This window comes from Phocoena sinus, chromosome 1 (assembly GCF_008692025.1).
Source record: "Phocoena sinus isolate mPhoSin1 chromosome 1, mPhoSin1.pri, whole genome shotgun sequence".
NCBI classification, from domain to species: Eukaryota; Metazoa; Chordata; class Mammalia; order Artiodactyla; family Phocoenidae; genus Phocoena; species Phocoena sinus.
In genome coordinates this window covers 82218312-82231660 of record NC_045763.1, presented here as the reverse complement: position 1 = coordinate 82231660, position 13349 = coordinate 82218312, and the positions used below count along the sequence as shown (strand labels likewise).

The window sequence follows — 13349 nt, the reverse complement described above, 5'->3', positions numbered from 1 at the left end:
CAAATTTTAATTGTACATTCACTGAGGTTTAACAAATGCTTAGATCTGTTATCCAAATCCTTACCAAATATAGAACATTACTATCATCACAAAAAGTTCCCTTTTTTCCTCTCAGTTAATTCTGACATCATCATTCCACACCCAACTCTAGCCCCTGCCAATGGCAGCTCTATTCTGGCCAGGTGCTATCATTTATTCTTCCCACCCCACGGTACTCAGGCCTCTCACTGTTGTGGCCTCTCCCATTGCGGAGCATGGGCTCCAAACACGCAGGCTCAGCGGCCATGGCTTACGGGCCCAGCCTCTCCGCGGCATATGGGATCTTCCCGGACTGGGGCACGAACCCATGTCCCCTGCATCGGCAGGCGGACTCTTAACGACTGCGCCACCAGGGAAGCCCTATCATTTATTCTTCACTATGCTATAAGTGCTCTTTAGTTTTTATTTTTCATAGACAGTGTTAGCACAGGAAGGATCTTTAACTTGCACAAGGGCATATACCTAGTAAGTGGCAGAAATAGCTATGACCCCAGGCAGTGACCAGAATCTTTGAATCACAAACTAAATCCTGACTCCCTTTTTGTGATAAAAAGAGAAAGATAACAAGTAAATTCAGTGGCAGTGGAAGCCCTGAGGCTTCAGGAAGATGTCCTTAGAGTATGGTATGAGTTTTTACTTTCATCAGGATGAGGCCGTACCTAGAAATGATCTGATTTGCCTGACAGGACGAAAAAGAATCTTTTTGAACCTTTTTGATTAAGAGTGAGCACAGTGTACTACAGGGGCAGCAAACAGGCCTCTGCCTAGAGAGGGAAGGCAAAGCAGTTTTAGCATTGTGCAATGTCTACTATGATATCCACAGATAATGCCTCACATTTATTTGGCTTGAACATTGTACAGTGAAGAAAAGGATACAACCAGCTTATAAGATTGCTTTCTTATTTAATGGTTTTTAAAATTTTTTCTTAGGGATCAAATATTCCATAGTATTGCCATGCAAGTTACTGTAAGAATTATCATACCAAGGAAATTGGCCAAAAAATCAGTCCAAGATGGCAACCTAACATCTTTGAGGCAGCTTGTTCATCATGGAAGCATTTCTTCCACGTGCAGTCACAGTAGGTCATGTATATAAATGAGAGGCAAATCTGTCTGCTGTGGTTGATCAAAAAATAAGAGCCTTCTGAGTTTTAGAAATTGTGATTAAAGGAGAAACAAAATGATACTCTAGTGATGCTGAATTGTGGGTAGTTTTATTCAAAAGGATTCCTACCAGTACCTATTTTTGAGCAGTTAAGTGTGCTGAGGTGGTAACTAGTCAGATGAAAAGCTGAAAAGCAATCAGAAAGGTGTATAGAAAAATTAAATAAGAACAGAATCATTAAAATACAAAAAATGATTCATAATTGAATAATAATCCACTTCTTTCCCTGCTATATTGGGTTACTGTCAGCTGACTTATTCTTTTCATAAATCATTCCCCTCCTTACCTTACTATTTCATGTCTCTTTATCTCTTTGCATAAGTTGAAAGCACTTTCTCCCACACTTCAGTTTGACAGAACTTCTTGGACCTTGATCCTCCATCTATCTGTACTGATAAAACCAACTTAATTTTTAGACCTAGTGTTCCCTACTATTTGGTAGGTATCTTTAAGTAAGTGTTAATTGTTTAATTATAGTAATTTATTCTAATACATAGGCCACAATAATTTATCCCTCACCTTCTGTCCCATCTGCTCATATCCTTTCCTGTCCACCTGCTTACCTATTCTTTTCCTAAATAATTTGTGATTGTAATATGTAGAATGGGAGCAGGGTCAAGGGAAGCAATGTAAGATTGTAAAGGCCAGAAGTATGTATCAGGAATTTTTAAAAATTGAATTATGTAATGTATGCATATATGCTTTTCATTTAGGAAAACACAACAAATATCTGGCATACAAACATATAGTTCTATATAATCCACATTTTACATTCTCATTTAAATTGTTTCTTTCTCCAAGATTAAAACATATCCCTTGTGTGTTATTTGCAGATCCAAATGACTTAAGGTTATGCACATTCCTTAATATTACAAGTGATAGAAGTTCTACAATATTACTTCATAAATAAGTGATACACAAATTAGAAAAGGGAAAACTGGGTCTTATTCATTTCCTTCTTTTCATTTCTTCATTATCATGGTTGACTGTGTCCTTTGCAAGGTCCCTGTCTGTTCTGGCAATAAACTTCACTGTGGTATAAAACTGCGTTCTCTCTTTCGTGAGACAGGCTGCAGTGAAATTTGAAATGTATAGTTAAGCTCTAGAACTGAAAAGATCTCAGAACTACTCCACCAATGAGTTACTTGGGTATAAAATTTTAAGCATTTGTGAACATTTCAAATTTTTATGCTTAGTACTATTTTTTAACATCTTATTACTTTCTAGACACTGAAGATAAAACAAATGTTAAGATGATTTTCTGGGCTTCCCTGGTGGCGCAGTGGTTGAGTCCGCCTGCCAATGCAGGGGACGCGGGTTTGTGCCTGGGTCCAGGAGGATCCCACATGCCGCGGAGCTGCTGGGCCCGTGAGCCATGGCCGCTGAGCCTGTGTGTCCGGAGCCTGTTCTCTGCAATGAGAGGCCCACGTACCGCAAAAAAAAAAAAAAAAAAAAAAAAAAAAAAGAAGATGATTTTCTTCGTAGTGTTTTTTTTTTTTTAAAGATCTAGTAATCTTAATGTAGGAGAGAGAAAATATTCTTATTTCCATAGCTTCTTCACTCCTACATGCTTCTAAAAATATTACTGTTGTTCATCACATGAAAAATTTGTGGAATTATGCTGAACAGAATGTGCACAAATTTTCTTTAGCCTAATTTTGGCACATTTTATTACCTTATTATAAGTTTTAGATTATGGGCTGTGTATTAAAGTATTGCCATTAAGAACAACTAAAGTCTTTAAATAAAGACCTCCTAGTGTTACACTGTCCAATAGACAGTAGCCACATGTGACTATTTAAATTTTATTTTTTTTAAATGTTTAATTAAAAATTCAGTGCCTCCTTGGCATTGGACAGGGCCATTCTAGATTATTGTTTCTCAGCATATGGTCCTAATCAAAATCAGCTGGGTATCGTATATAATTTGATGTGTAAAAATTCCTGATACATACTTGTTTAGATTGATTTTTAAAATGCATGAAGACATAATATGTTAATTAAAAAGGAAGTATAAATACAGCACAGATTGAAAAACAGGAAGAAAATTACATGAAAACATACCAGTAAATTTGGAAACTGCAATAAAATAGAATTTGTTAGAAAATATAATCTAACAAAACTGCCACAATCTACTAAGAGAAATCACAAGGTCAGATAATTTTTACCATAATTTCAAGAAACAGATACTCAAGTCTTATATAAAATGTTCAAAAGACTAGAAAAAGAATAGTTGTGCTTAATGTTATGCATCTGTTTAGTAAGATATAACCTTAATACCAAAACAGACTAGGATAGTATGCTGAAGTAAAGTTACAGGCTCATCTCACTTATGAATATAGATACTAATATTACCAAACCAGATCTAGCAAAAAAAATTTTTTTTAAGTCATTGGACTAAGTTGGTTTTATTCCAGTAATGCAAGGTAATGTAATTCATAGGTTAAAGTTGAGGAAATACATAGTTACAGGAAAAAAAAAAGCATTTGATACATTCAATACATAATCGTGATAAAAATTCTTAGTCAACCAGAAAATAGTTTTATTTTAATTGCAACAAAAATATGAGATACTTAGGAAAACATGTAAAAATATGTATAAAACTTTTTGAGGAAAATTATAATACTTTATAGAGAGATATAAAAAAATATATAAGTAGAGATTTGAATACATATGTGGATGGAAAGATTTGGTATCTTAAAGTTGTCAGTTCTCAAATTAATCTAAAAATTCAGTATAATTCAAAACACCCATTAGTTTTTTAAAATGGAATTTGATGATTGATTATAATTTTCATATGGAACAGTTAAGGGCCAAGCACCTTTGAGGAGCAAGGTGTGTGGACAGGATCTTGCCTTGCCAGATATCATAATTTATTATAAAGCCACAGTAATTTAGAGTAGTATTGCCATGGGACTGGATAGATTGACTAGTAGAAAACAGTAGAGAATCTAAAAATAGATATCTGTGGAAAATATATATAATAGATATATATGATGCTGCTGCTAATGGTAGCTTATATTTATTAAGAACCACTTGCCAAGTTGTGCTTTAAGCACGTATTAACTCATTTAATCCTCCTGTAAGGTATTACTTTTTAGTATGAGAAAGGTATGAGGAAATTGAGGCATAGTGAGGGTAAGTAGAACTTGCTCAAAGTCACGTAGCTAGTGAAGGAGCCAGTTTTTGGACTTGGGCAATCTCCAAGAGCTAACATTCTTAATTACACCATTGCACTGACCTTCCTGTCTGAAATGGAGATGCCATTACAAATTGGAAGGAAAGAATAGGACTCTTCAATAGATGATGCTGGGTAATTTGTCATATGTATGGGGAAGGGGGTGTTAGATGCCTATTTCACATATACAAAACAAAATTCCAAACAGATTAAAGACTTAACATTGAAAATGGACTTAGAAATTTTTAGAACACATTATGAGAAGATCTGTGTGACCTAAGGGTTTCTTAAGTAAAAAAGCACTAACCACAAAAAAGTAGATTGATAATAACATTGAAACTAAAACCTATTCAAGAAAAGAAAATGTGTACAAATTGAAAAAGCCACAAAAAGAGAAAAAAATGTCTTCCTTTCTCCATCCAATAGTTAGTATCAAAAAAATAACTACAAAGCAAGAAGAAAAAGACCACAAATCAGCAAAATAGGTAAAGCATACACACATTGTAGGGCAACTCACAGAAGAGGAAACCCAAATGGCCAATAACCACAAGACAAGATTCCCAGTATCACTAGTGTTTATGGAAGTGTAACTTAAAACTGCAGTAAGATACCACTGCACACCCATCAAAATGGCGAATGTTAAAAAAGGTGGGTAGCATAGGTTAGGATCCAGCACAGTGATGAAACAAAGCGGATAATCCTTTTTGGGCAATTTGGCATTATCCAGTGGAGTTGAAGAATAAATACTCTTAACTCAGCAACTTCTCTCCTAAGCTATATAATTAGAGCAGTGTTCTTCAAATTGCTGGTCATAACCAAGCATATTAGAGTCATTAAATCAATTTAGTGGTTCAGACTGGCAATTTTTACAAAATGAAATAGAATATAATTGAAACATCAGGTTGCTTGCACAGATTCTTAGTAAGAGTTATGGTTATTGCAGCAAATTTTGTGGTCAATTGCAAAGAATGGTGTTTGAAAGTGGAGGGGATATGACAGATTGGCTAGGAATAAGATGCATGTTGCTTACCAATATCTCTTATGATGTATTTAGTGGTCAGTTAGCAGAAAGGCTATGATACTGTACAGTTTAACTTTATAGTAACAGTGTGTACTGAATTGGGAAATAAATTGTACCTGTTGTCAGTAAAATTGTGAAGTTTTACAAGCAAATTATTTTAATCTGTATTTTCAGAATGAACTTTTATTGAGGGAGATATATTTTTTTCAAATTCATGACAATAACAAAAATAAGTGAAAAATACAGAAACATGTTCACATTCAACTGTATCTGAAACTAAAGAGTGACAATATTCAAAAAAGTATTGACTCTATAATTAGTAAACTTAGCCTTCATTTGAGCCACATTCTAAAAAGAAAGAAAATGAGTGTAAGACTTTAAAGCTAAGACTATTTAAGATAGTTTCATCAAAAGTAAATACCCAATGAAAATGATAGTCTAAAGTATAATTTTTCTTGCAAATGAAAGCTTAAAACCTTCAAAATTAGAGACAGCTAGAAACAACATGCTGAACTTGTGAAAGAGGCCCCGTAATGTTTTGAAAGATGAAAAGTTACCAACATTCTTTTAGTCTCTGTAGAGGTAGAAAAGAAACCTTATTATCAGCGTATATAATTGCGTGTTGTTTGGCAAATGAGAAAATGGCTCATTTGGACCTGGAAAGATTATATTCCCAGCATATACAGTGTTTGTGTCTATTTATTTATTTAGAAGTATGTTTTAATGGTAATGTGATGTTTTATCAAATCTGTATTGCAAAACATGTATGCAAAGGTTATGATGCTTCTTGATGAGACTTATTATAAATTGTGCAACACTTAAATTGATATCTGGTATTTGCAAAACAATATGATGTTGTATTGTTTCAGCTCAACCTTACATACACCTAAAGATTACCTACATTTACTGAATTGGAAACACACTGTGGGTCATTAAAACTTAAAGTAGAAAATTTTTTACAGGAATGACAAGTAACAGAACTATGGGCAATTATCTTTTTAAATTGTCAGAAGCACTACCAAAGTTGTTTGAAGTCAGTGTATTTTTTTTTGGAAAGCTTTGGTATCCAAGGAAATCCCTCTGGATATTATAAATATCTTGTAAAAGTGGTGAAAATTGTTAATTCTAAAGGTTCACTGATTAACCAAACTCTTGAAACTTTTTTCAGTGATTAGAGCTAAGCATGACCATTGTATCATATCAATATTCATTTATTTTTCCTATGGAAAGTTCTAAGTAGGACATAAGAACTCAGGAATAATATTCATGTTTTTCTAGTTGGAAAGCAATCTTATGTGGCAGATATTTTCAAAGATAATATTGAGTGGCAAAATTGACATGTGTCTGATTTTCTGGCATGCCTAAGAAATGAAATCTGAAACCGCAGGAAGACATGATTTTATATTTCAGTATGTTAAACTTATCTGTCGGTTGTAGAAGACATTACTGTTATAGAAGGAAGGCTTAAATGTAATTGCTTAAACTAATATATGTTTCTGACATTACTGAATAGAATTTATTAATGAATTCAGTCTGAATATAAAATTAGGTATATTGTTACATCTCATTTCTCTGTTTTAAACTTTTAATCATTACTTTCTAAAGGAGAAATTTAAAACATTCAAGAAAAATGTTTGATAAAAGATACATTTCCTTTTAAAAATCCTGAATCAGTAGTTAGGTTAAACCTGTTGGCTGAAGAAAATTAATTAGTGAAGCTTAGTTATTCATTTACACCAAAGAATGAATATAAGACATTAAATTTATCATTTTGGGAATGAGATTTCAAATAATTTCTATTACTAAGTAGGAGTGAAAGAAAATTTTTTCAACTTAGACCAACTTTTTTTAAAGGAAAGTTTTTCCTATATTCTGGATATAAGTCCTTTATTAGGTTTGGTTTTTGTAAATATTTTCTTCCAGTCTGTGGCTTGTATTTTCATTATCTTAATAGAATTTTTCAAAGAGCAGAAATTTTAAATTCTGATGAAGTCCAGTGTATCAGTTTTGTTCTTTTAAATGATTTATGCTTTTTTGGGTTCTAAGAAATCTTTGCTTAACCTAAGGTCACAAATTTTCTAATAGAAGTTTTATAGTTTTAGATTTTATATTTATGTTTATGATCCACTTCAAGTAAATTTTTTATATGGTGAAGAAGTATGGGTTAAGGTTTTGTTTCAACTCCAGCTCTATTTGTTGAAAAGGCTATACTTAACTTGAATTGTCTTGGCACCTTTGTCAAAAATCAGTTGATCATGTAAGTGTGGGTATATACTTTTGTATTCTGTTCTGTTCCATTGACCTATGTCTCTTCTTTCACTAGTACCACACTATCTTAATTACTGTAGCTTTATAGTAAGTCTTACACTCAAGTAGTGTGAGTCTAACAACTTTTTTCTTTAAAAAAATTTTTGGCTGTTCTAGATCCTTTGCTTCTCCATATGAATTTTAGAATAATTTTGTCAGTTTCTACCTGTAGAGGAAAGACATTCCGGTGTTTCTGCTCTACTCTCAGTACTTCACTTCATTTTTTACACTTCTGGTCACCAAATGTGTAGTGATTTTCCCATAGCGAGCAATTTTTTTTGACACCAAGTAGATGTCCTACAATTCAGTCCCCTTCTGACACTCTACCTGGAGATAGCATCAGATTACACAGGCTAAGGGCTCAGTCCCACAACATTATCCCCCTTCCATTACCAATCATAAGTCCAGGTATTGATCTGTGCTGCTGACAGACTGGCTGTCAGTCAGAGGTTCCCACGACCCCTTCCTCAGGTTCGATTAATTTGCTAAAGCTGTTCACAGAACTTCAAGAAAACATTTTACTTACTAGATTACCGGTTTATTATAGAAGGATGTAATTCAGGAATAGCCAGATGGAAGAGATGCATAAGGCAAGGTATGAGGGAAGGAGCGCTGAGTTTTCTTGCCCTCTCCTAAACTACTGTCCCAGCACCTCTACGTGTTCACCAACCCAGAAGCTCTCTGAACCCCATCCTTCTGAGTTTTTATGGAGGCTTCATTACATAGGCATGATTCATTAATTCACTGGCCATTGGTGATTGAGCTCAGTCTCCAGCCCCTGTCTCCTACCAGGAGTTTGTGGTGAGAGGAGCTGAAAGTTGGAACCCTTTAATCACATGGTTGATTCCTCTGGCAACCAGCCCCCATTCTTATTAGGGGCTTTCCAGAAGTCATACTCATGGCTGAAAGGGCTTGTTATAAATAACAAAAGACAGTTTTACTGTTCTTAGGAAATTCAAGAGTTTTAGGAGCTCTTTGCCAGGAACAGGATGGAGACCAAATACAGTATATATTTATTATAAGTAACAATATCACTCTACTATAAAGAGTTACACAGTAGTGATTCCATTTATATGACATTCTGGAAAAGGCAAAAATTATATAAACAAAAATCAGACCAGTGATTCTCTGGGGGTGGGGGAAGAAAACTGACTACAAAGGGGAACAAGGGAACTTAACTATAGTGGTGGTGGTTATACAACTATATATCTTTGTCAAAACTCAGAACTGTACAGCTAAAAAATGTTTATTTTACTGTATGTAAATGATACCTTAATACACCAGACATTAAAAAATAATATATAAAAAGGAAAGGACCAGGCTATATTTGATGTTATAAATAGAAAGGACATTCTGTGAAACTTTTGTTTCAACTATATAAATAAATGTGAGTTGTGATGTAAATTATATTTCTTACTGTGGGCCATGGTAAAAATATTTTGAAAAACGCTACCCTAGAAAAACTTTTATTCCATGTGAATAGGAAAACATATGCAGCAATTTCAGTGAGCATTGTTTGAAGTACTAAAAAAACTAGTAACAGGATAAAAGGTATAGTATAATGGGATGCCTATATACCAATTAAAATGAAAGGATTAGAGCTATAACGTAAATAACCCTCAAAAACAGGATTGAACAAAAGGGAGCTAACGCAGGATATGTACACTGTGATATCACTTGTATAAGTTTTAAACATGAAAAACTGTGATATATTGTATAAATTAAGAATACTAAAACCTCAAGTTTTAGAAAATGTTACATAGCTTAGTTAATGGCTTTCTCTTGGATAAAGAGGGCTTCAACCATATCTAATGTATTTTGTAAAGTAAATATGGTAGGATGTTTACATTTGACGAAGCTAGGTGTGAGTAAAAAGGTGTTTTCTCTATATTCTTTATGTCTGAATGTGTTTTAATCTGTAGAGGGTCATCAGTAACCTCTGTAGCCTTGAAAGCCATCCATGATATTGGCCAGTAGTAGTGGGTTCTACTTTTAAGCTTAGAGGTAAAGGGAAACAACGTTTAAAAAAGTGGGGGCGGGATAGAGAAAGGTAAAGAAGATGCTGGAGAGAGAGGGAGGAACATAAGAGAAATGAGAGCAGTGGGTGCGTGTGGTAGAGTAACATACTTGACATCCTGTGTGACTACTGGTTGAAGTTTCTGCTGTACTAATGCGTAACCCACGTTTCCATGTGAGGACAAGAAAACTTACAATTTCAATGGAAGTTTAAAAACATTAAAAAATGTTTTTTAAAGTATACAATTAAAACAGGTTCATTGTTTAAAAATCAGGATAAATAAGCAAAAATAATCAAAATCTCACCATTTATTTTTGACATTATAGTGTATGCCCTTTTAGGCTTTATACCAGCAAATCTGTACATACTTCTTTTTTAAAAAAGATCATATTATATGAGTCATGCTGTAATCTTTTTTCCACTCACCAATATGTATTGAAGAACACTATTTTAACAGCTGTGTAGTTTTCCATTGTGTGGATATACAATTTATCCTGCTCCTGTTGTGAAAAATTGTCATTACTTACAACTTTTCACTACTTAAACATATTTTTATAAACATCTCTTCAGTGGAATCATTATAACATACATATTTAATTCTTCCCCAGATTAAGTTCATAGATTCTGAGTGAAAAAGTATGCATATTTTTGAGGTTTTGGATTCTTGATAGTTCCTCTCAAGAACTCCACTTTTCCTAGCAATATAGGAATAATGAGAAAGGACAGATTTAAATTAAAAGGATATATGTGACAGTGAAATTATAAATTATTCAACACAGACATGTGTAGATTTTATTTTGGACGGCTATATATGTTAAATGTTATATACTACCTGGATCAAAATAAGTTCATTACAAAATAGATTTTCATGTGATCCAGTTCTAGTTAAGGATAACTGGATTCCTAAGTTTCCCTTTTTTGCCTAAGATACTTTCCTTTGTAATAAGTACCTGAAAACTTAGCAATACCAATGAATTTTCTTTGTCTTCCTTCTTTTCTTTTTTTTTTTTAATTAAGACTTTATGATTCCCTTCCTGTAGTACTATAGGAGGAAATGCTCTTGGAATAAAAACCTCTAATACAAATGGCAAAATAACCCTAAGCTGTCCTAGGTAGTTAAAATCTCCATGTATATTGGTCCCCAAGAAAGTCTGTATCAGCTTTGTGTTAGAAAAGTTTCCATCAATAGAGAAGAAGAATCCCCTGGAACTAGATATGTGACAGGAATATCATTTGAAAGATAAAGAGTTGAAGGGACTTATAAAGTAGAGTCATTGTGGGGATGGTTTATAAAAAAAAATGTCTCAGACCGTGTGGATTATTTTCAAATAATTTTCTCATGGATAAAACTTCTAAGTTGCAGATCTCAAAACCAGGAGCTATCCAAGTGGCACAGTAATGAGTGTATGAACAAGTTCATTTTTGTTTTGATTGGTATTTAGATAAAATAACTAGATGTAGTAATGAATGTATTATTAAACAGTCAACTCTACCTTGAAAGGCAAGGATCATGTCTTACTCATTTCTGTTTCTCCAACTGTCAGCACATGTTTAATACTAGTAGGCAATCAATACATCTTGAACCAAATAACTAATTGTTTCATTAATTCTTCCAAACAGACTGGATTATGGACAGAACTCGAAAAGATTGAGAATAATTTCTTAAAGCCACTCCATACAGGTCTTAATATGTCAAAAGCACATTATGAAGCAGAAATTAAAAATAGCCAAGGTTGGTAATGTGAAGTTTCATTTTCAGTTAGGTCTAAAAATTAGTCATATTTTTTTGAACTGTCATTTATATTCAAAATAAAGAACTTTATCTTGTACTTGTCTAACTTAGAGCAAACAGGGAACTGTGATAGCTAAGTCATTTTATTTATAATTAAAATGTTTCTTGGCAAATCTGTATGCCAGTTAACACTGAAATTGGGTTAACAAAGATTTAAACCAAACTGAAGCATATTCTGGTTTCAAACCTCAAGGTCTGATTAAGAATCTAATTGTATCACAAGTATTTCTGTTTGGATGTCATTGTACTTCCTTTAGTATTGTGGGGTCCATCCCCCACTTCACCCTCTACTCAGTACAAATTATGAAAAAGAATCTTAGATCCGGAATTACTTTTTAAAGTCAGCAATTCTATTATAATAATCCTGTGGTCTTTTCCATTTAACTATGGTGGTATTTCTGTAGGCATTACTAAAATTTTGTCATTTTTAGTGTGACAGGTATATTTCTGATTTTATATTGAAGAAAAAAGTTTTAAAATTTTCATTCATCCTGTACATGCCAAAATACTATTCACCTAAACATTTATTCACATGTTGCAGAATTTTAATATTTTTGTTTGTTCATAGCTTGATTTTAGCATATCCTGAGCTATTAAACACTAAGGCTTAATTTACGCAAATAACTGGCATTTTTTAAGTTAGTAAATGATTAAAGTAGCTTATAAATTTATTATTGAAATCTGAGAGTTGTTTTAATGATTGTGACACGATTTTTTTTTTCTCTTACAGAAGTCCAGAAGTCTAAAGATCTTTGTTCTATAACTGTAGGCAGAGAAGAGATCCCGAATATGCCTCCTGAAATGCAGCTTAAGGTAGATATGAAATTTTCCTAAGCTACATACAGCTGAAGTCTTTTCTTTTTGCTTTGTTTTGCTTTAAAGGCAGCCTTAATAACACTAATTTTTCTTGGCATTGCAGGTCCTACATTCAGCTCTTTTCACATTTGATTTGATTGAAAGTGTTCTGGCTCGAGTAGAAGAACTCATTGAAATAAAAACAAAGTCTACCTCTGAGGAAAATATGGGATAAAGTGAAAGCTCCATCCCCTAAATAAAAACTAGAAATATACTATATTTTCCATTATGTTTATTTAACACCTTTATAAAAGCGTTTCTGTAAAACACACTGATAGAAAATAAATGTAGCTTTTCTCATTTATCCGTTTCAGCAATGACACATTATGGATCAGTAGTATTGTTTGGTTTTAAAAAGATATCTACATGGTAAATAATGCCCATGTGTAATTTAAATACTACTATTGAAAATCCAATACAAATCAATAATTTTATATTATGACTTCATAAAATGTACTGGATTGCCTTTATTCATTCATACAGTTGTAGTGAGTTTATAAAAATACTGATACACTTTATGTTCCAGTTAGATGCTGTGTTACATTTAAAACTCCTAGTATCAAACTGGCTATCACACCACTAAGAGCTAAGAGAGCTTAGAGAGAAATTTTGAGTTTGGACCAGCTGACTACTTCTCTTAATTTCCTTCTTTTTCCCTGCCTCAGGAACCTTAGGGGGCAGAATCCTATCAATCACCAGCTCTCCAGCAGTAGTTACAATGTGAAAGCATCTGTGAAGATTAATTTTAGAAATACTGGCTGGCTTGTATTATAAAGAAGTATATATGACTTTTCCTTTAACCTAAGGGGCTAATTAGAAAATGCTGTATATTTATTTGCAATTAAATATTTGTTCATCCAACTTAATTTGTATCATTAAGAAACTGCATCTGAGTTTTATAATATATGTACCAATTTTTTCTGAACTTTTTTTTATATACCTCATTTTTTATTGCATTTTGCAGATACTGCATTTT

The 13349-nt window shown here is 33.1% G+C and overlaps 1 protein-coding gene across 12 annotated transcripts in view; it reads left to right on the top strand.

Moving 5' to 3' along the window:
* Window positions 1-13290, top strand: part of GLMN (glomulin, FKBP associated protein) — a 42984-nt gene extending 29694 nt beyond the window's left edge. For 9 of the 12 annotated variants that reach the window (XR_004348390.1, XR_004348388.1, XR_004348389.1 and 6 more), the window contains 3 exons: window positions 11347-11458; window positions 12249-12331; window positions 12438-12677. Coding sequence is in view for 3 of the 12 variants with exons in the window: in XM_032622218.1 (XP_032478109.1) it covers window positions 11347-11458; window positions 12249-12331; window positions 12438-12548 (306 nt within the window). In the remaining 9 variants the exon portion in view is untranslated. Of the gene's footprint in view, window positions 1-11346; window positions 11459-12248; window positions 12332-12437 lie in introns of all 12 variants that reach the window. The other 3 variants (XR_004348393.1, XR_004348398.1, XR_004348387.1) reach the window with 3 other exon arrangements.
* The last annotated feature ends 59 nt before the right edge of the window (window positions 13291-13349 follow it).